Genomic DNA, 25,968 nt, shown 5'->3' on the forward strand with positions numbered 1-25,968 from the left:
ATTCTTTTGTACTAAAAAAAAAAAGTTGCTAGTTCTCAGCATATCAAGTGTGGATTTTTTACAACATCTGAGTTAGCATGTGGTGTCATTGATATGTGTCACATGATGTGACTGACTTATGCAACCAGATGTTACAGTCCCAATGCGATATTATCTAAAAATAGTAGTGTATTTGCATATTACAATTTTCCCTCCTAAATTTAATCTTCTTTTGAGTCTGATATTCAATACTGCCCCTAAAATTCATACAAGTGATTACCGTCAAGTATCAAAATACATTTGCTGCACTTAGTGTGATAAAGTCAGGCCAGAGGGCCTCGAAAGGGCATACCAGGGCCAGAGTGTGAGCCCTAGAAGGCCAAAACCCCTTTTTCCTGCAAGCAGGGGAGAGATGATTGCAGGGCAATTAGAGACACCTGGACCCAATGAAGGGCTAGTCCAGGAGTACTTAAACCCTGCCTTCCCGAAGGGGGGGGGAGGGGGGAGAAGCACAGGAGGAGGAAGTTGCTAGAAGGCTGGTAGCAGCTGGAGGAGAACCTCCCTAGGCCAGGAGACAGTGCTTCTCTACAGCTACAGAAGGAGAAAACCTCTGGCCCCAGCCAGCAGAAGGAAGCTGGAGCAAGGTACCTCCCAGGGGAGACAGGGTTACTGGGGACTCCCTGGCCCACTACAAGGGGTTGAAGCGTGAGACCCACTAGGGAGAAGCTGCCTGTTTGCCACATTAGGTAAGGAGGTACACTGATGTGAAAAGCTATGATTCAAAATCATTGCTATAGCTCTAGATTTTTTAAATAAATTAAAACAGTTAAATTTTTTTAATTTAATTAAATACTGATTTCACTTACTATAATCTGCTACTTGGATACAAAACTATAGTACATAAGCTAGCTAAAATAAATTTTATTTTAATTTCTATACTTTTTACAACACTTTAACAATATTTTGTTGAGTAGGACATTGTTCTGCTGTGGAAGAGTGTTATCTGAGCATTCATGCTATACTATCTGATGAATAAATGGTTATCGGGCAATAAAATGTTTCACAATTAAAAAAAAACAACATAAAATACAACTTGTCCTTGGGTCTAGGGCCAGGTCTTCAAAAGTATTTAGGTGCCTACATGACTTCAAAGGGAATTAGGTGCCTAGGTTCATTTGAAAATCCCCGACTCCAGAGGCTTAAAATTACTGGGAGCCCAACTGGATCGGTGACAACAGCATATTGTAATATCTTAATCTTAAGAATAGACCATTGTAGGAAGACACACATTTAGGGGGAGGGAGGAAAGGTTTTCAACCTCCTTATCAGGTGCAGATGAAAAAAAATGTTGATCCTGGTTACTATCTTGAAAAACAGCTGAAGATCTAACGGTATGCCCAAATTGCGGACTCAGGTTACAGAGAGCTGACAGATGCTTTATGTCAAATTGAACAATATAATCACTGTGTCTTCTGGTGCTTTACCCCAATTCAACAACACTTCTTTTTGTTAGAGTTGTTAATGTATGAAGTTGAATGCAGAAGATGTAATACTTCTATGGAAGTAAAGTATTTATTATGTCTACATTTTAATTGCAAACTAATTCAGATTGGTGTGGAGAAGAACACTGTACTGAAAACTGGCAACATAAGAAAGATAACAAACAGCAATGTGTTGAATTGGGGAAAGCTGTGTAGGGGGGTTCAACATGGATTACAGATAGGTCTGTTTATCTAACATTTTAATTAATGAGATATAGAAGGAGTAAATAGCATAACTGTGAAATTCTGAAAAAAATAATTATTGTAATTTGAAAGTAATTGAATATCTGCCAGTGCTGAGAAATAATACAAAGAAACCTAGAGAATTCAGAAACGTACAGAAAATAACAAAATGAGATTCAACTTAGAAAAATGCAAGTTAATGCAGTATATATAGTATATAATACTGTGAAATATATATTTATTGAAAGGAAGAAAATTGGGAAGCAGTAATTGTAAGAGTTCTAGGGGTGATAGTGGACAGTAAACTAAATATGAATTCACTGTACATTACGGCAATTTAGAAAAAAGTGAAAGCATTTTTTAGCTGTATCATAGTCCTTCTATATGATTCTAGCAGAAACTCATCTCTGAAATATTGTATTGTATTAGTTATGGGCATTATATAAGTAGAAAAATATTGATTAAGTGGAGTGAGTTAAAAGATAGGTAATAAAAATGGTCACAGTGTTTAAGGGATTGAATGGAATGTCATAAAGCTCTGATCCAGAGAGATACTGACTACCCCAACTCCTTTTAAGGCAAAAGAAAATGAAAATTTAAAGTATCTTAATTAAGAATCTACAAAGGCATTAAGATAATACATATAATAAAAATAACAAAAAAGACCATAGATATTCAGATATTTAAAGAGTATAAATAATGGAGAAGTATTTAGTATAGCACAAGGATAAGTTACAGGAAGAAATTTAGAAATGGAAAACTTAAGCTGAATATTAGCATGACTTTTTGGTACTGAATTGAGATGGGCAGGAGGATAGTACCTAAAGAGAATTGATGGAAAGTCAAGCTGCTTGAGACTTTTAACCCTAGTTTGCACAAAATACTAAAAAATATGAGGAACAATCTTGCACTAGGAAAGAGGTGTACTTGGGTCACTGGATGTTGCATCTCAATTTATACGATTCTATTAAGCCTCTGTAGTTATTGTATAACCTTTGTTACATTTTTTTTACAGGAGAAACATAAACTTGAGTTAGAAGACATGAGGAAAGCTGGACATGAAGCCCTGACTATTATTGTGGAAGAATTTAAGGTAAATTGCCCCATTGGGACAGTTCATTTCATATTGTTTCTATTTTTATAATGATATTTAGAATCTCAGCCAGTAATTCTTTTTTACAGGTGGGGCTGATAGCACTGCCTGTTAAAGATACACAACTCTTCCCATTATAAGATGCTGTTTAGTTGCTTATAACTTTTCCAGACTTTGACCATTTGGTCTGAAATTTTCCATGCCAGGTGTCTGCCTCAGATTGAATTTATTTATTTATTTATTTGAGCATTTCAGCCAAAATGGTTCAACTATTTTTGCCCATGTTAAAAAAAGATCTGGTATCTTTTTTGAACCACTCTAGTGCACCTGTGCTTTGGAACAGGGACCTGAAACTTGGAAGAGGTATGGCCTTTGTGGTAGGGATGCATATGCCTTTTTGCTGACCCATGAAAACCCTGCCAAAATTTGGCCACGTTATAAGCTTTTGAAAAATTGTAGTTCACACATGCTCAGTCAAGGCTTCATTTTCAACAACTAAAATCTCTGCTGTCATTGACCAGAGTTGAACTCTCAGCTCCTAGTGCTGACCAGACTGCATATGTGCCGTCCCCACAGAGTGACTGAGCATGATCCATCCAGTCCATCGCTGCATAGGGTGAAGCTGGGCTTTCCCTTTCAATGGCTGCTCTGGGCTGGGTGGATCCAGGCACTGGAGCTAAGAGCCTGGCTCTTCTGTATTCTCAATGACCCCTATTCCTGCACCGAGGCAGCATGGAGGAAGAAGAGGTTTTAGTCAAATGCACATGGGACAAAAGCTGTATAAGAGGGGAGGGAAAGCAATAAATTTGAGGAAGGAGTCTGGTGAAGCTGTCGGGTGGGGAAGAAACTGGGAATGGTTGGGCAAGAAGACTGGGACTGGGACTTGGGGGTGGGGAGTCTTGGGGTGAGCACTAATGAGTGAAATGAGAAGGAGGGATTGGCAGCCAGTTGGCTGATGGTGGGAAACTCTGGAATTGGACGAGGAATTAGAAAAAGGAGGGGAAACTGGGACTGGTTGGACAAGGAGACTAGGACTGGGGAAAAATGTGGGTGGAGAGGAGGGGGGAGAGCTCTGACAAGGAGCTGTGGTATAGGCTGGGCAAAGGGTTTTAGGACAAGAATCCCTGGAGTGGGGAGACTGAGGCAAAGAGATATGGGAGGAGAGACTGAGTTTGGTTGAGGAGGCTGGGAAGGGAAACTGGGACTACAGATCACTGTGGGTGGTGCGGGAGAGAGAGATTGGATGAGAAGCCAGGATGGGAGAACTAAGAATGGTTGGGCAAAGAGATTGGGATTGGATGTGGTGAGGGGGACAGATTGGGAATGGCTGGTAAATTGGGATTTAGACAATGAGACCAGTGGGGTGAGACTAAGACTTGTTGGGTGAGGAATTTGGGACAAGGAACCAGGGGTGTGTGGAAGAAACAGGACTGGGACAAGGCAGAAGAGTTCAAGCTTGTGGGGAATGGGCAGAAGTCTTTACCCACTAGAGTTCACTTCCCTCCAGAGTGTGAAGTGGAACTTCTGCTTTTGAATTTGGTTAAGGTGTTGCGTAAGCATTGCCAGACATCTAACTCCCAATTAATATAAATATGTCTTTATTCAGATGGCTTCTTACATTAGTATCCAGTTATGGCGTCAAATGATCTTCTTATGTTTGTACATAAAACATATTACTATTCATATAACAATGGTATCAGGCAATTATATGAAGGCTTGCATTTAAATACAAGGCATTTGCAAGTAATCATTTAAAAAAAAAAAAGGTTATTCCATCTTAAGTATTTGATGAACAACAGGGTTTTCACCTTCAAGTGAAAATGAGTTGGAAGTGATTAACAACCGTAACTGTTCTTCCTTAATAATTGTAGAATTAAGTCTTTAGAGTTCGTATTCTTATTGAAACAAATTCCTTTAATAATTCTAGAATCTTTTGCGTGGGTTTAAACTGGATTTTTTTTTTTTTTTTTGCAAAGAGGAGGGGTGAAAAGAATCCCACTGTTATGACTTAGTTAATAGCTCAGGTAACACCCTAAGCATCACTTCTCTTTGAGTATTCTGAATGAAGAACATCCTTGCATTCTTTTACACACAATCTGATCTTTTTTGAGGAACATGAAGGTCTTAGTTTTTCTTGAGATAAGAATCAGATCTATACCAAACTGGTATCTTATGCAAGAGGGTGTGTCCTGATCTTCGGTAAGACATTCTTGTAGGTTGGTTTGCCTTTTGACTGAATGATTTCTAGATTTACAACCTATCTTTTTGTATTACATTTACAACCTGCAGTTAAAGATTCCTATAAAATATTCTATGTGAGGTGAAAAATCACAACAACAAGTACTGATGTATACTTTTCAAAACATAGCATAAAGGAAAGTTGTATAGAATGTTAAAGCAAAATAGAAGCTATGAAGCTGCATTCCCGAGATTCTGTAAAAACACTTGGAGGTTTTATTACTGAGATATCATTTTTGACACTTTTGGTCTGTCCCTGGTTGACATAAACAGATTCCTAGGAAGGTTAATTAAATATAATTAAATAACCAACTAAAACATAAGCATGTCAGCGATTATATTCTCTGAACATCATGTGAATCAAAATAATTGTATCCTTTAGTTCAATAAGGGCAATGGCCACTTTGTAATAACCTATTATTTATTATAAGAACCAAGTATAATTATTTTATTAGTAACATTTTTTCATCAATATTGGCGTTTACTCCATAATGTGAATCTCATGTCAAGGGCAGATTGAAAGCAATGGAAACTGGAGGTTTCAGTCCATAGAATAGTTACAGTATGGCCATTGGCACTGGAAGTTTCTCCAGACTTGCCCCACCAGTGTGTCTCAAGCTATGAACTTTGGGTGAGAGGGAATTCATTCTGTCGATTTACTTTCTCCTTGCCATCTCTCTGGAGACTATCAGAAAGGATACAGTTGTGATGGTAGTTTCTGTGGTGTCACTAGTCAGCTAAGAACCTCATGGAAACTACCTGTTCTCTTTGGGTAGGCCATTGGATACATGTCAGATGACATTTTTTGCTCACTTCCAACAATGAACCAGGTTTGAGCTGTTGACTGAGGTGTGATTAAGAGCTGTATCCTATTATGGGTCCATACTACGGCATCTGGTCATTTTAATTTAAAATTATACTTTGATAAACTCTTAACTGATACAAGTGCACTGACTTGTTGCAGCTAAATTTTAGTCATTTTCATTTCTAAAAATTTTTTTAGAACTATTGCCATTGTAAATTTTCTGTATTTTGTATTTGATAACTGAAATTCCTTTGTATTGAAAATATGGATGAAAAGAATTTCTCAAAATATGCACTATAAACTTAAAATTGCATGAGAACATGTAATTTTGTGATTCTTTGAAACCATTCTACAAAACAGCTGTTGTGGAGATCTGTTAATCCACCCTCCCTTTAACTGATGTATCGCTAATTGAATTCTTTTTAGTTACTACTTCAGATCCATTTTAAAAGAGGATTCAAACTTTCAGGTTCTATGATTTGGCACAAAAGATTACGGTTCCAATGAAATAGTCTGCCCCTGAGTAATATTTATATTTAACATATTATTTCTTGTAGACTGTTTATGTTCAAGTTATATAAAGATATTCTTTTAGATCGGGGAGTCCTAGGATGAATACACTTCATACAAGTTTTCCTGTTGCCTCATTGGTTAGTTGCCACATTTTGGTCAATGAGATCACAGTACTCTGAGGAGGAATAACATCAGATATGCCAGCCTCCATTCAAAATACTGCAACCAACCTCTTCTACAAACATGCAGCGAGTCAATCTTCAAAGTACCATGAGAAAATCAAAAGTATTTCAGATAGAAAAAAAATCAGTCTTCTCCTTATAGCTTTAATATTTTTTAAATATCCCTTTACCATGTACAAAACAGGAGCAGTTTTGGATGCAGGGTACTCCAGTGAGGACAAGACCCTTCTTGTGTGTGTTTTGTGTTTTTTAATGAATTTAATGTTAAAATATACCTTAATGGTTAATATTCCAGTATGCAACAAGTGTAAAGAATTAAGTTTCCCCTCAAATAAATATGACAAAAGTGTGTGTGTTATAATTGGTAAAGTATGTTCTACAGTTTTAAGGTAATTTTTACTGCATGTTCATATCTTTAGGAATTTATTTCATTGTACTCTGCAGACATGTTAGCAGTTATGCTCAGTTAATAGCCAGAGAACCAAGTAAGGAGCTAGGTATAACATTTGTTTCATTTCAATAAGTAATATAAAAGTGATAATGTCTTTTGGTGAATATAGAGCTGTCAAAGGTATTGAATCTCTTAATTCACTTATATTTAGCCACTCTTAATGCTGTGTTGAAGTAAGTCTTCTCTAGATTTAAGACTTTGTAACGATAGCAGTTGGCATTTATATAAAGAAGTGTTTTCCATTTTCAAAGGACTTCACAAGCATTAACTAATTAATTCCTAGATCTGTGTGAGGTAGATAGTTAAGTATTTTTTCTCTATTTTAGAGATGAGGAAACTAAGGTAGAAAGCTAAAGTGACTAATTTAAAGCCACAAAGAGAGATTTCAGATATAAAATTAGAATTGAGGCATCCCTGACCATTAGACCTATATTGGGATTACTAGATCACTCTGAAATTGGCTGGATTGTGGCATGGGCAAGCTTATCCAGTATACGTGTGTCACTCTGTACCTCACAGTAATGCCCAGGAACCCATCTGTTCACCATTGTCATGCAATTGATATGTTTTGTACAATGCATGCCTTGTGAGGTATCATTTTAAAAGTCTTGACATGTTGAACATTAATATCCTATTGGATTGTATGTGCTATCATTATATGTGGAGTTATGAAGTTTTGCTATGTGTGTGTTGAAATACATTGTGTGGTTGGGAACACCCACAACCAGCCTTTTAGGTATAACAATGGAGTAGCCAAACAGCGTTAATGGCTCTCTAACACCCATCAAGGAAAGAATCCAGTATCTCAGGAACTGTATACAATGGAGGCTGCTCAGAGAGAGCATGTATACAATGGAGGCTGATTGACCAATGGGGGTGGACCTCCACATCATAAGCAAAGATCTTTCCATCAAAGTGGAAGAAACTATAAAAGAAGGAAGTGACATTATCACTTGCCCTCTTTCCCTCCCTCCCCAAACTCAACACTTGGAAGACATGTCTGGAGGACAAAGACTTTGAACTGGGGAAGAAGGGTGGTCCTGGACTGGAAGGCAGTTCCAGCCTGTGTATTGAAGATCTGTAGCCTGCTTGTTACTATCTTTCAGGGTAAGACACTGCTTGATTCAAATCCTATTTAGTTTGTAGCACTTAACCTGCAAATTTATTTTTGTTTCTTAAGTAATCAACTCTGGTCTCTGTGCCTATTACTTATAATCACTTAAAATCTATCTTTCTGTAGTTAATAAATTTGTTTGATAATTTACCTAATTTTGGTTGAAGTGCTTGGGAAATCTCAGTTCAGTTTACAAAGGCTAGTGCATGTCCTCTCCACATTGAGGGAGGGAGGGGGAAATAGGTAATGAACTTACAATGGCCAGGCTTCTGACCAGTGCAAGGACAGCACAGTTCTGAGGAGCTGGAGGGAAGTGGCTGGAGCTTCCCTCTTGATAGTTCACAAGTGCCTGCGAAACCATTCATGTAACTTAGCTGGGTGTGTTCCTGACTGTGGATGTCTGTGTAAGTGCAATACCTGCCAGAGGTTTGTGGCTTGTCACAGCATCACAGTGTGAGAGGGAGCCCGGGTTGGAGGGACAGAGGGCTCAGTGGTCCCACAGTCCAGGTTGTACCCCGGAGGGCCTGTCATGTGATTTAACCGTAACTTCATTTCATGCTTGAAAATTGTACCTCCAGGTTTGTGGTGCAGTTAGTTACAGCCATAATATATAGCATCCTGCATCAGGACATCCTTCTGTTCCTTCAGGATGGATGTTGAAAAATTGGTTAGGAACTCGATCTGTGGAGTTTATCGTAGCAAAGATTTACAGGGTCATTTGATCAGTCTATAAGCACCTATATGAGCAGGAGAAATTTGATGATGAAGGGATCTTCAGTCTAGCAGACAAAGGTATAACAAGAACCAGTGTCTGGAAATTAAAGCTAGATGAATTCAAACTAAACATAAAGGTGCACATCTATATCATTGGAGGTTTTTAAATCAAGATTGGATGTTTTTTCTGAAAGATATGCTCTAGTTTAAACAAGGCTATTAGACTTGTAGCAGGAATTAATTCAGGGATGTGACCTAGTTTTATGAAGGAGATCAGACTAGAAAACAACAGTGGTCATACTGGCCTAAAATCTTTGAATCTATGAATGACCATCACCTCTCATATACACTGTTTTTACTGGCTTCACCCTTTTAACCGCAATATTGCATCCATACTGCAATAGTTACTTGTGCCAGATATAACAATGTTTGTTTAGTAATTAGTAATCTTAATCTGCAAAAGACTGTCACTATTTTATTGTGTTTTCCTGAAGACATGAAGATAATTACAGATTTTTTTAGGGAGTAGCAACGATTCTGTGTTTTCTGATTAAGAATTCTACTGAATAATAAAAATAACAGGTAGATCTTACATAGGATTTTTTATCCCTAGATCTTTTAAAAAGAGGTCAGTATCATTCTACAGATGGGGAAAGTGAGGCACAGAGAAGGGAAGTGACTTGCTCAAGGTCACCCAAAAAGTCAGTGGCAGAACCAGGAATAGAACTCAGACCTTCAGAGACCTGTTCCAGTGCTCTAGTTGCTAGGCCACCTTCTTGCTCCCACACTGCACATGTTCAGCTTTAGAACATGTATAAGTATGTGATGTGGACAATGAACAGGTTACAAAAAAACTTAACAGTAAGGACTGCATTATTTACAACTCTAAAGCCACTTTAACTTCATAATTTGTCAGTGGGGAGGAGGAGGACTGTATTTGGAGGACTATATTAACGTGGAGGAGCGAGGACTATATTTGAATCTGTCTAGTGTAAATAAGGATATTGATAATATGAAAGCAAAGTTTGCTAACAGTGATTCACGCCCTTGAACTGCTAACTGTATACCTCGTAACAGTAATAGACTTAATAGCAATTTCAGACATGACTTTGACAAAAGTAGTGTATAACAGTGACTTATGCAAATGTCAAATCCTACTTCAAAGATGACACATTCTCTGTATTACTATTCTTGGGCATATGCTTCCAGTGCAGAAGCAGCTAGAGCCTTAGCTCTTCAATTTGGGGACATTGAGGTTCCATATTGGTGTGCTTTGTCCATGCCAATACTTAGGCTTTTCTATGTGTTCTATGCTTAGTTCCTTTCCTGTGCAGTTAACATAGAAGCTTTCTCAGGACTGTTGTGCTTGCCTCCATTCTGGTGGCTCTCGATGACACTTGATGGCTTTGCTGCTTATGCCTCCTTTTTTCTTTATCCTTTATGTAAGCTCACATTTTGAAGACTTTTGGTTTCTTCATCAATGATCCTCAGAATTACATTTTGCTGAGGTGTTATCTTCATCTTTGACGCCTCTGGATGTTGTGCCTGCATTTTTGCTTGCAGTATTACTTAACTTTAGCCACCGTGTCATGCGCACATACTTCTCTCTAATGCCTGGGGGTGTCATCAAAATACAAGAGTTGATGTAACTCCGTTCCAGAACCCATTATATTTTTGTAATAATTATTAACAATTCCATTTTTTCCAGAGCCATTCGCCTGGCTTAGCTTTATGTGCAGTCAGCTCTCTCTGATGCTACATTGGTTGTTTCTTTTTCTATTCTTGGTCATTGTAGGAATAGAGAAAGATGGTCAAAAGACTTCCAGAAATGTTGTGATTGTAACTGTAAGAAGTGCCTCTTGCACAACATGGCATGACTAATGTACTATCTGCTTTGGTATAGGCCACAACAGTTTGTGTACCACCTATTGTTGGATGTCATGCTGTGCCATTAGATTCTAAAAAGAGCTCTGAAACCTCCTGCTATTCTCCTCCAGAAACTTCGGTAGCCTGGCATAGTATTTATCCAGGGACTTGAAACATAGACCAAGTTGAACTCTCAAATGGTATGCTAAAGTTGTATTCTTAATGCCTGCTTTGGCACAAGTGTGGCAGAATTTCAGTGCATTGCTTTCAATCCCTTGGTACCTACTTATACTATTGCAGTGGTGCTGGACACACCTTCTCCTAATCCAGGTAAGTCACCTATTCAGAAAATGCTCTGTTCATTCTGTTCAAAGATGAGAACAGTTGTCTCCTGACTTCCAACAACTCTGTCCTTGGTGCTTGGCAACCATTCCATGTGGAATGAATATCCCCACCCTGCATACTCTTAGCACCAGTGCCTGTGTCTGTGGACTCGAAGAGGTCATGTCCAAGAATATTTCCTGCTCTGATGACCAAGTTAAAAAAAAATCACTTTGATTGTTTGACTGTTTGTACCACACTGAATGCCTCAAAGCTCTTTCCAACTCATGTTGGATGCTTCAGCACTGCTGGCTTCCCATATTGAGGCAGCATTCTAACACATCTGATATGGATCACGAGGACACTGTTGGGATTAGCAGGACACTTGGGACATGTGCTTGGATCAAAAGATACTGCTGATCAGGATGATCATCAGGGAGGAGGGCAGAGGTTGTATTTTGTTCTCTGAGGAGACTGCTGATTCTTTGGAAGGCAAATGTACATCCACAAAGTTAGATGACAAATAAATTGACTGTTGTGATGGGATATATAAGCGGAGAGGCCACAGGATCTCTCCATCACCTGGACCAGACCCCACTGCAGAGTTGTCAAAGGCCCCCGTTTAAACTAGAAATGGGGCCACGGTTAAAGAAGAGCTTCCAGATCAGTGTCAGTGAGAAACACCCCCTGTGAGCTCATAAGCCAACTCTCTTATGACTTTTGGAGAGGGCTAAGAACGTGGTAGGAAGTAACCCAGTGAACAGGCTTGGTAGTGTTGCGCCCCCTCCCCCCGCCACCATGTTGCATATCTGACCAGCCAGTCACAGGGTCCTGGGTTGGATCCCAGGGCAGGGGAGGGCCCAGGTTCCCCTACTACTGGCTGTAGAGTCTCACCAATAGGCAACACTGCTGGGCTTGGACACCGAATTCCCTGACACTTGCAGAATCCAATCTTCTTCTAGTAGTGTCCTTGTGGGTGCTCCATTCTAGGTGTTGGCGCGTCCTTGATTGGAGATTTTTGATAGCAGTGCTCCTCCGGGTCATGCATGCTCCATCCCCATCTCATGGTGCCATTTGCACCTTTTTTGTCATGTGACTCAACCACCTCAGTTCCTTCTTAATTGTCTGAGACGGAGCCCTCAGCAGTTCTCCCTCAGCTTGTCAAATAGTTAGTTACTAGTAAATTATAGTGTTAAATTTAGTCAATATTTTGAGTATTTACCTTTCTTGTAACCCCCGCCCTCAAAATTCTCCTTTTTCCCTCATAGAAGAAGATAGTTTCCTTTTGTTCCCCTCAGGGAACCTTGCATCATGCCAGGTTCACAGGGTTTTAAAAAATGCACCTTTTGTAGGGACGTGATCCCAGCATCTAATGGACATTCACAATGTGTCAGATGTCTGGGTTAGGGATACATAACACAGAAATGTGTCCACTGTAAGAACTTAAAAGCCAGAGACGGAGATCTCCAGCTGAAACTTATCCTTATGGAGTCACTTAGACCCTCCTCTGACCCTGGACAAGGAAATACCTTGCTAGAGGGAAAATCTACTAGGAAAAGACATTCAATCCTGTCTTGAACTGAGTCGGCCAAGAGAAAGAGGTCACCAGCCACAGTGGGTACAAGACTTGGTGCCGATGAGGCTTTAGGTTCCTCAGGTACAGTCAGTGTCTGGACACCAAAGAACTTCCAACGTCCCAGTGCGGAGTCAAGAGGCAAAAGTAAACAGCCCTCCTCTGACACAGCACCGAAAAAATTAACGGCTCGCAGACCACTGATTAAAACTACATCAACCCTCCCCACGCCAACATCAGCACCGATAGTGTGCACAGCACTGACTATGGCACCAACACATGCCATGGTGGCGACATCCAAGACACCACCAATGGCACCACCAACAACTCCGTCGGCACCGACAACGGTGCTGGCATCAACCTATACCTCGGTATCTACCTCAAGTGTGGAGCTGACTCCGACAGGAGTACCGTCATCGGCTCCACTGTGAAAACACACGGAGAAATGGCACCACAACAAACACAAACAAATGCTGTTAACATCTTCATCTCAGTCACCACTGTATGGCACGGATAACTTGCAGGGCAGTTACATGAGGCTCAGTCCACACTTTGAAACAGCGCTGTGTCCTAGTTGAGGCCTCAAGACCTGACACTTGCTTTGATGGAACTAGTCAGTTGTTTACCCTAAAGTAACTAGTTCTTTGAGAGTGAGGTCTGCATATATTTATGACCCGCTTCTCTTTCCTGCTAATGCAGAGTTCTGGGACCCCTGGATTCTGTATTAGCAAAGGAACTGAGGGATGGTTGAGCCTGCTCTGCCCTTTTTACCCTTGTGTGTGTGTGGGGGGGGGGGCGGGGGAGTACAAAGGCATCCAGTAGCTCTGCAGTCCCAACAGACAATGATGGCCAAAAGACTCCAATCTTGTGCGCATGTGCACCAGAAGTGGAATACATGTGAACAAAGAGTCACAGTTTTGTTAAGGTAAAAATAACCATTCTTTCTTCATAGTTAAATGCACAATCTGCACAGTTCTTTCAATGGAGAAATGTGAAGTCAAGCAGATCTTCTCTGTTGACTTGAATCTTTCCATGTGGCATTGGATGTCACAATTACGTAGTGGAAAAGGCATTATAGATACATGCCTATATTCATCTGCCTGTCATAATGAGGCATAGCAGATGTATGATGGATCTTTCATATAATGGAGAGAACCTTTTGAGGGTAAATAGAAGTCAAATAGACTGACAAAGAAATCTTAAGGCAAACTTTATTCTCTGGGGTATGGGTACCATGCTGCACCTTCCAAAGAAGAAGGAAGGGGAAAGCACCAGCTAAGAAGCAAGCCAGCTTACAGCAGTAAGAATAGAATCAAGAGTACCCATTTTCAATAGTCCGTGCATGTAGCATACAGCATGTATTACTCACCTCTCTGACATTATCTTTTCATAATGTCTGGTTGCTCACTCATATACATATACAACTTGTCAACAATGATTGCAGAACTGTAAATGGGTCCCTATGGCTTTGATGTGATCATTCAGGTACATAAAAATTATACACATAATCACGTGGCAAAAATTGCCACTGTTTGATTATATTTTTTTCTTTATGACTTACACTGGGTACCATTACAGCATCAACATTAGAAAGTCCACATTTGGCAACAGGTTATCTCCATATGTTTAGAACAAGAAATATCTGTTTTCCGAATGTCACTGTCGGGGATTGGCAACTTTTGAATCTCTACTGACAGCTACTCTGAGTGAGTAACCTCTATACCATGGAGACTTAAATATGTTGTTAATTTATTAGTTAAATGGCGCATAAACATATTAGCCAATTTTCACCATTACAAACTCCGCCTCCCACTCATTTTGCAGTACAATGAGTATCTTTCTTAGGAGCAAACTCCTACATTTTCATTCCTGATATTTCCTGTCGTAATCTAATGTTTTTATGTGAGTGTAAATAAGGGTTGTTTGTTCTCATTTTGAGGAATGATTCATTTAGGAAAGACCATATATTCCCAGCTTCCACAAAATTTTCCTTAATATATCAATGACTGGAATGTCGGGAACTTAAATATAATAGTTAATACATTGTATGGTATCACATTAGAAATTTCGGTTCCTGGGTTCATTGTTAATTTATCCTCTTTAAAGTGTCAACCCTGGAGAAATTTAAATCTATGTTAGATATCAGAATATTGTGTGATCTAATCTTGAGTACTTAAGTACATGTAAACGTGTAGAAGGACAACAGTCATCTTTGAAATATTAATTCACCAAACAGGCTGGGAAATCCACTAGGAATAGACTGTTATACATTTTATAGTTCAAAATCTCAGAAGGTTTTGGCCATTAAGAATCTGGAATTCTCATGTTCATTTCAATAAATAAACAGTTTATAACACATTAGGGGGAAAAAAGTGAGATTTCTATTAAAAAATGAGAAAACAAATTAAAAATGAATCAAGTGTGCTATGTAGGCCAAGTTTCTCCTCTTATGTTTACGTAATTTAGTTTAATTTCTGTCTTTCATGTAATTATTTTTTTAAACTTTTATCCCTGATAATTAACTACAATAAAGAAAAGTAAATGTAGATCTTGGAAAGATTTTCATGGGATCATGCCACATTTTAAGATTATTTACTACAAGCAACATCAGGGTTTTTCCTTTGCTTGTTTAATCAGGCCTTTGTTCTGATATTGTCATAGTTTAGTAAATAGACCAGCTAAGATTTCTTAAGCTTTTTATTTGTATTTCTCCCTGTCTAAAATATCCTCTAATTTAAGTTTTAAAGAATATGAAGTTACAAGCAGGTGCATTTATTTGATGATGTTTATTTATCTGGATTATTTTATGCAATTCTGAGCTCTGAAAGAACGTTTGCATAAATGAAATGGATTTTTTACTGTTTACAGATATCTAATTTAAGGTGATAATGCTTCCAGTCCTTTCTCCAGTAAGGATCATGTCCAACAATCTTCACTATTGTGTATTTGAACTCCACTTTGTAACAGAAGACAGAATAGCAAGGTGAGGGATGTGAGGTGGCATAGCAATACCCAGTTAGGTGTGTCTCAGAAATTTCTGCTTCTGCAATAGATGTATCAACAGAACAGCTATCTTTGTGAGTAGGGCAAAATTTAACTGATTTAATTTATTTAAAAAAAAAATTAGCATCAGAAAATTTCTTTGGGACACAGTTCTGTCCATATGAGGAGAAAAACTGAATTTAGATAAGATTTTAATTCTTCTCTGAGACACATCACAGCTTAGTTAATTGCATTTCCAAGATGACAGCCTCACTCAAAAAGGCTTCAACATATGTCTAGGAAAATGCAAAATGCTGTTTCAGGTTAGAGCCAGATGAAAATTGAGAGCAGTGCAAGTCCTCCCGTCATTCAGACAGCAAGACAGGTATAAAAAGCCATTGAGCAAAATTACAAATATCCGTCCGCAGGCTCTCTTATAGTTTACCAAAACAATTCTAATACACAGTAAAGGACAAATTCAGAATTAAATCTCAGGGAGTGTCTGTTGATGTAATTTCCATCATCTTCTGGCTCCCTCAATGTGTAAATTAGTCTAAAATTTACACTCCCTGATATGCAGTTTGCACACCCTCATAAATTATCTGTGGATTTAGCCAGTGAGTCTAAAGTAATCTAATTTAGTGTAATGTAAATTCTGTGGGGCTGAAAGAGCAGCATGAAGCAGGAAAAGGACTTATTAAAGGAAGTCTATGCTGCAAAATCTGAGTCACAGCCCAGCCTTTCTTAGTTAGTGACAGCAAATGAAGAGCACCTGGACTCTACTCATTATTGATATCACCAATTCATCTTTCATGGAGGCCATCTACCAGCATCCCTGAAGCCTGTGATGATCAGACTGATGCTCAGAAATCCATTAATGGACTCCCCAACAATGTCACTAAGCTGTCTAATCTTAAATCTTCTCATCCTGGGCAAGTTGATCAAAAAGATAGTAGCAAACCCCTTGCAGCTGCTCCTAATTTCTATCAACATCCTGATCCATTCCCTGCTGGTGGGATTTAGCAATTGCAATGGCTGAGAAGAAATTATCTCTTTGCTTCTATCATGATTAAAGAGTAAGATTTTTAGGACATTCTTGTGTTGAAGTTGGTCTGCATCTGTCTGAAATTTTTGCGATCAGTATGCAAGTTTCCTTCCCTGTTGTTTCATCAGTCAAAAGTTATCCAGGTGCTGAAATCCAACCTTGAAAGCTCTGATTTTCAGAACTTATAAACCGGAAGACCATGAAGGCTCCGAATCCAGAAATATTTGTTGTCTTGGATCCTAACCTCCTTATATTTATAGCTGACATCCTGGCTAGTCAAATAAGTTTAGAAGAGAAATTATATTCGGATAAGTCTAAACACTAGTGGGTTTGAGATGTTCTGCCATGTTTTTATTATAGATAGTAGTTAAATACTGACGTAGAGAGAGGAACACACAACCAAATATTGCTAAAATTCCTGTTATGCTAGAGATGTTGTCAGTGTGTCGAAGTTGGCATGCTCTCATGGGCTAAGTACCATATTATGATAGTGCTATGTATCAAGATTTTTCGAAACAGCTACTCACCTAAATCTACTGCAGACCCACAGACCTCTCTACTATCAAACTTAATAGCCATAATTCACCAGTTGGGTAGCTGTGCCAGTAATAGCAATCACAGAGACTTCCGTGTAGACAGTACTCCAATGCTTTTCCACTGTCATTTAACACTGAGTTTCCATGGTTGCTACCACTGGTTGATTGTCCAGGTGGTCAGTTATGGCTATGGAGGCTAAAAAATGTTCAACAAAAAACCTGTACCTATTACTGACCAGAATCTGTCTGAATCATCATTTGAACTGTTACAATTAATGAACTTGATTCACCCCTGGGTACGAAAGGGTGTAATTTGCACTACTTTGTGCCAGCAAAGAGAGTTAGGAAAGGAGGAAGTTGTAATGCTGCCTCCATACTTTAGGGGTTCGCTGGAAGGAAGCAGCTCTAAATCACAACTGCTTTCTAGGAGCCTTGCTGACAGATGCTTCTGAGAAGATGCACTGAATCAATTATTTTCCAGAGCACCTTGGCTCTGCTGCCTCCTTGACTTGTCCTATCCACATTTTGCTTGAGATGATGGATTTTAGATGTTGAGTAGTGGGGCAGAATGAGGATAGAGTTATTGTGTATCCTGAAATCAGTGGAGGGTGATGTTCTAAAACCTACTTCCATCCTAACATTAACATCTTATAACTCTTTCACTGCTCTGGCCCTTTACCTAAAAGAAAAGGAATGGTAGAAGATGGACATCAGGAGAGCACTCCAGAACTATAGAGAGAGGGCCAAATACTTTAGAAAATATTCAGCTTTATTCACATTATTTCTATCAAGCATCAGAGGAATGAAGGCATTGAAAGCATCTGTGGTTAACAAAGAGTTTCTTTTAGTATAAATAGTAAATGAAATGATGAAGTTTGTCATCATTCTTATCTCTTGCAAAAGAGTGTTCCATAGTATAATCTGGGTCCAGTTCTGAGACTGTTCTGTCTCCTCCACTCCTGAACCCTTCCCTGTTGTTGTTTGCATTGTTGTGAAGGAACTATAGGTGTCATGGGAGATCATGGTCACTGAAGGAGAGAGGATCTCTCAGGTAGCTAGTGTCATTTGAATGGATGGTTTTCAGTATCAGGATGGAGATCTTGAATTGGACTCTGAATTAAATGAGGAGCAAAGCACTAAAGTGGTGTACCTCAATTGCTATTGGGCAGCTGTGGTTTTGTACCAGTTGAAGCTCTTTCAGCAGGTGTAGCTCTTTCATAGATTTGAGTTGCAGAACTCAAGCATAGAGGTCACAGATTTAAGAATCATCATGGCCATATCTGTGTCTGATAAAGTGGGGAACAATCTTCTGGCTGGTAGTAGACAAAAGTGGGAATTATTTCACACCATGTCTATTTGGGCATTCAGTTACTTCAGGGAGTTACCAAAGGATGCTAGGCTGTGGGCCAACTTATTAATATGAAGGCAGTTTTCTTCAATAGTGGTGGGGGCATGTTATATCGGAGGCAAGTTCTTCAAAGTACTTGCCTCTTGCTGCCTGCATCACCTCAGATTTTCTCAGTTTCAACTCTATCCACCTGCTCTTCATCCCGATGCTGATTTTGGCTAGTCATTGGGAAAGCTGGGAGATAGTGCTGTTTACACGTGATATAAAGAAATGTAGGCAGGATGTAATTCACTGTATAAGAAGCTAAAGATGAAAACAATACAAAGACTCTAGCTTGCACAGAATGCAGCTTTCTGCCTATTCCATGGTCTAATCTGCTGTAAGCATATCATACCTGTGATTTGGTTCCGCCACTGTCTTCTAGTCTGCTACTTCTGCTAGTTCATGGTTTTCAAAGTCACTAATGGATCAGGTTCCAGCTCCATCAGAAACATCTGTCTGTGAACTGCCAAGATACTTGTGTTCTTGTAGGTCAAAACAAAACATATGAGGGGTGGAGATGAGGCATTTCCTGATCAACAGTATGAAATGCTACAGAGAGGTCTAACAGGTGAATATAGATTAACAAACTTCCTTTTTCTGTGGACAGGAGGAAAACATTCAACAGAAAAATGAATGATCTCTCTATACATCGTCCTAGACTGCAGCCTAACACAAAGAGATTTGACTACCAGGTGGCTTTGGAGACTTTTTTTTAGCTAACTTTTGTAGTCTTGGTCTATATTACAAACTTACGTTGGTATAATTAGGTTGCTCAAAGGTATGGGAAATCCGCACCCCGAGCAACGTAATTATGCTGATCTAATCCGCCTTCATAGATATTCAAAAGGCATATGACATGCAGAGGAGGGAAGGCTTGATGCACTAAGTAAGTGCACTAGGGATAAGGGGAAGAATGTATGGATTAGAGAATTTTTTGAGTAAAAGGATCATGCAAGGCAGAGTCGGGAAAGCTATGTTGAATATGGATAATAAAAAATGGTAAGCCACAGGAAAGTGTTATCAGCTCAATCTTACTGAATGTTATGATAAACAATCTTCCAAAACAAGTAAGTGTTTGAGTTCGTGTCACTCTATTTGCAGATGATTGTGCTCTGTAGGTTAGGAGCAGGGATATTGAGGTGGCAGAAAAGTGAATCAACAAAGCATTAGGGGAGGCCTCTCACTGGGGCAATGCATGTGATTTCGAGTTCTCCATTGCCAAAACCAAAGGATTGATCTTTACAAAAAGGAAAGTTATAAAGGAAATGTAATCTGTATCTGTATGGAGAACAAATAGGTATAGTTAAAATGTTTATATTCTTAGGGGTAATTGATACTAAATTACTTTGGAAAGTTCACATAAACTGCTAAAGATAAATGTACAGGAAGAATTAATCTGCTTAAAAATTGGGACTAATTGCAGAAGGGTAAGAAAACACTGCTGACGGTATATAGAGCATTCATCAGACTCGTTATCGATTATAACTTCCAAGCCTTTGGGACAGCATCAAAGTCAGAACTTGAAAAATTAGATTTAAGACAAGGCCCCACATACTACCAATTGTGTGTGGTGCATTTTTTACAACACACATATGCATGCCATGTATTCTAGTGAAATGCCAGTTACTCTATCAGTGAAACTACTGGACCTAACTTTCTGGGTCAAAGTTAATAGGAATTGCAATGATGAAAGTACCAAACCAATATGAGTATTGTTGGGAATTCAATAGGCTATCTGATACACCATGTTAGAACTCTATGTGCTGTTTAAGTTAAAATGTGCATGCAAGAGTTGAAAGACAAGAAAAAGGTGAATGAAATCAAAATTTTTAGGCATGGGAAAATTAGTTATGGATGGAAATTTGCATGTCCATATGTGGATTTAGATTTATTTTATAAATTTAAGGGAGGTGGGGGGAAAGAGAGTAGATACTAAAAAAGAAGTGTACCAGTATATGTATGAAAAGTGGAGTTGATTTTATCAAATATATACAGATGGGTCCAAAAAAACCCTGAAGCGTATGGATGGCATATTGTATACCAAAATTGGGAATGAGTACATCTGAAAGAATATCAGATTATATAGCTGTCAGGACAGCTCAATTAGTAGCAATCATGCTAGCATTAAATTGGATCTGGGATGTACGCCCAGAAGCAGTAGTCATATTTTCAGATTCAGTTTCAGGCGTAATGGCAATAAAGGGTGTTTCAGTATGTAGAAGTGATTTAATCAATTACATTATATTTTTAATACCCGAGTTAGTACAGATGGGGATATATGTAACATTAGCTTGGATCCCAGCACATATTGGAATAACAGGGAATGAAACCGTGGACAAAGCAGCTAAAAACTCTATAAGAAATGGAAGGATTGACATAGAAATACCTTTGAGTAAACAGGAATAGTGCAGAAAAATTTAAAAGAGAAACAGCAAAAATGTGGATTAATGAAAAAAGTGAAGATTTTTTTCATCATGCCCTAGAGTTTAGGATAATGACACAATTCAGGGCCTGGATAGGACTAATGAAGTACTTTTGTTTAAAGTCCTAACTGGCCATTGGCCAGTGTTAATCGGTTTAACCAAAAATCTTTTTTGAATAAATAGATACAAAAATGGCCTGTATGTGCTTTGAAAGGTGGAAGAAATAATTGATCATCTTTCATTGAGTTTGTAAAGTCTTTGATAAAGAACGGGAAAAGTCTTGTGAGGAATTCAAACATCGTAAGGTAGCAAAAGTTACATTATTTAGTGACAACATTGAGGAAATGGGTATTATTCAAAAGGTATTGTTACATTACCTGAAAGACACGGGAGAGAGTGAGAGAATATAAATAGCTAAGTACTGAGGAATTATAATTGGTCATGGCTATTCAGTCAAGTCTGCTTCACCATGAAAAGGAGAAAGCCTAGGACCTCCCCCTCATTTTTCTAACTGAGCCCAATATGTATTGAGATCTTAGGTCCTGGGGGGAACAGAGTTTTCCTTTCCTATGAGAAAGGGTTAAAGGGCAAGAAAATACTTTGCTGCATAATACTGTATTGGTGCTGGTAGTGAAAATGCAAATAGATTACCACAAAATTGCCACTTAATGGACACAGTCTGACAGGTTTCTAGGGCGTCAGAGGACTGGGACAGAGTGTGCTCTGTTAAAATGAGTTTTGCCGTTAGCTTCTGGAACCAGGAATTAGGGGGACAGCAAGTTGCTAATGTAGAAAATAAATCCATTAAGATCGGAGACTAGTAAAACAAAGATTCCAGGCAAACTGAGAAAGTGGTAAGGCAGTACACTGTGAAATCTAGAAGTTCCTGATCATTACAATGATACTGAAGACAGTAGAAACAGCTATAATATGAAACTGAAATTGTTTAATGTGCAGTTTACGAAATAAACTAATCTATTCTTGTGCACATCTCAATTATCTTCTTTCACAACTCTATTCCTTTGAAACATCTGGCTGTACAATTCAGAATACACACAGGTTTTTTTAAAAAAGGAAAGCAATGTTTAATTCTTGATAGGTTGAAGCTCCTAATATTTTTAATACCCTGATGAAAATAAAAATGGCTTTTCTTTTTGTCATGAATAACTTCTGAGATGAATTTTCCAAAGGAAACACTGGTTGACTCTATGTGAAAGTTCAAAGCAGGAACTGTGCTAACGCTTTAGTAACATGCTGTTACTATGAGTGGAAAAAAGTTCCAGAAACCAACCTCAACATGTTGTTTCTATTTTATCTCATTTAGAACCCACTTCATGAAAAATTCCAGCTTGACCCAAACAGGATTTGAACAGTTTTTTGGTTACAATTCTTGTTTAGCTGTACACAAAATCGCCTTTTTAATGGCACCTAAATAGGCACATCTCATTTGCACTTCATAAAAAGTTTCCCCAACAAGGAACTTAATCAGAAAAATAGGCAGTTTTTGTATCTGAAATGTGTAAAAATACACATTAATTTGGAGGAGAGAAAAAAAAAGACAGCTTTGACACATTTGAATTAATATGGTGTTTAGTTCATTTGGCAACAGTTAATTTATGATAGGAGGTTAGTCAAATGACATGTTTCCTGGAGTTAGATGGTCAACTCCTGAGGCTGGGGAGGGAATTTTGACCTCTCCCTGTTTTTTATTGAAGAATTGGCTAGATATATTACTTAACACATTTGTTTTCATCTGAAGTAACAATAACTAGCTACTGCTGAAGACTGAATACTTAATTAAATGGATCAATGTCTAGTTGGGAACCATTATAACAATTCTGTTGCTAAAATCACTGCTAAAATGTATTATAATTTATAAATTTCAATCGTATATCTAATTGGGTAGACCTTATTCCATTTCAAAAGCTTTGTTCTGACACCATTGCATTATAGCAATTTTAAAGTACATAGGGTGTTTGATGAGCTAATTTGTACATAATTGCCCGGTATGCTCTTTTAGCTACTTAAAAGAAGTAGTGATATCTAAGTTATAGAAATGAACTAAAAATGGAATGTGCTTTATGGTATATTTTTCAGTAACACATATTAGTTAACATTGCAATTTGAGCATCATATGTATATACACATGCTGGTGTTTCATGTGAATTTGTGTTATTTTAATGTTTTCAGGAAATCCATGTTCTCACAATTAAGAGACCTGTTTTTCCCAGGGCTTAGAATTATTTTTGTAATATTTCTCAGAAGAGGAGGAGGTTGATAAACTGTGTTCTGTTTTCTCTTCCTTTTGTTTTGTTCTCTGACTGCTAATTAATTTGTTTTCCAAAGGTATACATGAGATCTGGCAATGCTGCTGAATTGGAGTTCCACCATTTTTGCTGCTCCTAGGGATTGAAAAAATAAAATAAAATCTGCTTCTTTTATTTAATTGAATGAGGGTTCTTATAAATTCCAGCTTTAGGTCATGTGAAAAATCCTTTCCTGGGCAAACAGAAGTGGTTCCCATTGTCAGTACAATTTAGTTTGACTGTCTGCTAGGGTTGGGCAAACTGGTTTGTATTAGTGATGTGCTTGTGTGGCTGTGTTTTGATTTTGGCAAACCTTATTCATTATGTTTTTGACTTTCCAAAGACAAGAACAAACTGTGGAAAGCATCAAGTACTCTATATTCATATTCTAGAGAAATAATGGGATAGGTTTCTCCTGCTTACTTGTGGCATTGTTGTGACCAAAAGCACCCCTGTATTTACACCCTACAGACCTTTGGAATTCTTGGCAAAATATGCCTTCTGTGGTATCATTTGAAAACTAACCCACTGGTCAGTAAAATCATGTTGAAATGTATGCAGCTACATAATAAGTAAACTTATGAAATCCGCTTCGTATGATGCTTTTAGCACATGTTCAAAACCACCAGTCCTAGGCAAAAGTTGCTAAACAGGTCTGTCCTAAACAAAGGAATGTGTGCTTATCTCAATTTATACATAAGTAGTAAACAGCACCCTTGAGACAGCAGGGGGAGGAAATGGCAGGAGACAAAGCAAATTTGCATTTCGGCAAACAGGTGAGGAGAAAGATTATGAAAATTCCCTCACCCTCAGACACCATCTCACTTTCTTCATTACTTGAATAAACTTTACTTCGAAGGCTAATGCTCAGAAGAACCCACTTCAGAGGTTTACTGGAATATAAAAGAGCAGGGCAGAGAATCCCAAGTTATTTCCCTTTTAGCTAAGAAGACATAGGCACCAGCATGTTTGGGCCTCTGGGAGAGATCCTGACTAAGGGAAGAGTCACAGTTGCATATACTAGTTCAAACTAAAAGTTCCAGAGACCAACATACATTTAAATAAACATTTAAATTGACTCAGGACCTTCTTCTGATCATGTGGATAGACAGGGCTGTCTATCCAAGGGGAGCCCCCCAACTTTTGCAGAAGGGTTGGAAAGACTTGGCCTAGTAGGTCCCCATAACACTGATGGATGACCTCTGATAAGCTTTTAGCACGCTCATAGGAATGTGTGTGTGTGTGTGTGTGTGTGTGTGTGGTTTTTTTTCCTCTAGTCCTTTTACCTGTAGAATAAATGTCCTTGCTGAGAAGGCGCTGTGTTGTAACTTGTAAATGTTGGTAATACATATTCATGGCCTTCAGAGAGAAAGCAAACCATAGTCTGAAAAGTGCCCCGGCAGCTTCAACATTAGAAAAATTAGAATTAATGTATAAAACACAGCTAAACAACAAAACCCCCACTATTCGCTACAGTTCCCCGTCTCTTATGACATGTTATTTTGTGAGCATTCATTTCCTTCTCCTTTTATTTTTCCTTGAGAAGTGATGGTGGATTTTTTGTCAGTAGCTGAGTATGTAGTTTTGTTCTTCGTTTGCTTCCCCATTGGTTATTTGCGTTTGGATTTTTAACAAAAACCTAGTTTATGTAGTATATGTGCCAAGGAACATGGTATATAAATAATATTCAAGGTGCATGTTCGAGGTCAAAAAGGAGGACATTTCATGGTATGGTATGGTCTACAGATTTCAGTAGCATGGTTAAAAATGATTGCATTACTCCTAAGTGGCAAAGCCACAAATAAATTAGGGAAGTCTTCTCAAATGAATGCCAGAATTTACAGCACACTATCATATATTTATGACACTTTACTGAAACTTATTTTACAAGTGTTTTAAGGCATTCTAAGAACTTGCAACTATTTTTCATAGCCCTCGGCCCGTTAAAGGCAGGCTGCTTTAATCCCATTAATTTAACTATACAGGTTTTAGAAAGAGAAGAATTGTAACTAGCAAATTTTAGAAATTTCTAAAGACTAAGGCTCTGTGTTTCATGGTCAAGAAATAAATGCCCTATACCACTGAAAAGGGAGGCCAGGGAAACTCTTTATTCTCCAGTTTGATAAAGCTCTTGTTTTTAACTCTAATGGTATGAAAGTGTTGGGAAGGCTTTATTGTTTTTGTTGTTTTAAAAGGATCTAAAACTTCATGCATCCATCCATAATCCAACCACAAAGTAATAGAGGTTAGCCTAAAAGTAGATTATTCCACAATTGTTCATGATACGGTTTCTTGCAACTTCCTTTGAAGCATCTGGTAAAGGCAACAAAGCATCAGGATAGTGAACTAGATGGACCACTGGTTTTATCAGTTCAACAGTTACTGTATCCTTGACACTAGTCTGTGACCAAATATGGCCCTTTCTGTACCTCCAGCTAGTGTAAATTTGGGGAGCAATTAAATTTCTAGGGAAAACCAATATTTATGTGGCAAGCTACCTTTTAAAATAAAACAAATTGGTTTGAAGTTTGTTTAGAAATCTCCACAGTGGGAGGTAACAGAATAGGTGAGACTCATAGGTGCATAACAGATAAATTCATAACATAGATATCTTCTCTATATCTGTATATACAGTATGTGTATGTATGTATATATGTAAATATAATGCATAGAGAAGGTGTACGGTAAACTTAAATAGTATTTTTGTGTATAC

At 38.3% G+C, this 25,968-nt stretch overlaps 1 protein-coding gene across 7 annotated transcripts in view; it reads left to right on the top strand.

The window, feature by feature from the left end:
* Positions 1-25,968, top strand: part of CCDC91 (coiled-coil domain containing 91) — a 221,069-nt gene that overhangs the window by 93,191 nt on the left and 101,910 nt on the right. For all 7 annotated transcript variants that reach the window (XM_067530986.1, XM_067530987.1, XM_067530988.1 and 4 more), the window contains one exon: positions 2,719-2,796. In XM_067530986.1, coding sequence (XP_067387087.1) covers positions 2,719-2,796 — 78 coding nt within the window. The remainder of the gene's footprint in view (positions 1-2,718; positions 2,797-25,968) is intronic.

This window comes from Emydura macquarii, unplaced genomic scaffold, assembly GCF_026122565.2.
Source record: "Emydura macquarii macquarii isolate MOO-44397 ecotype Brisbane River unplaced genomic scaffold, CSIRO-AGI_Emac_v2 contig_3122, whole genome shotgun sequence".
NCBI lineage: Eukaryota > Metazoa > Chordata > Testudines > Chelidae > Emydura > Emydura macquarii.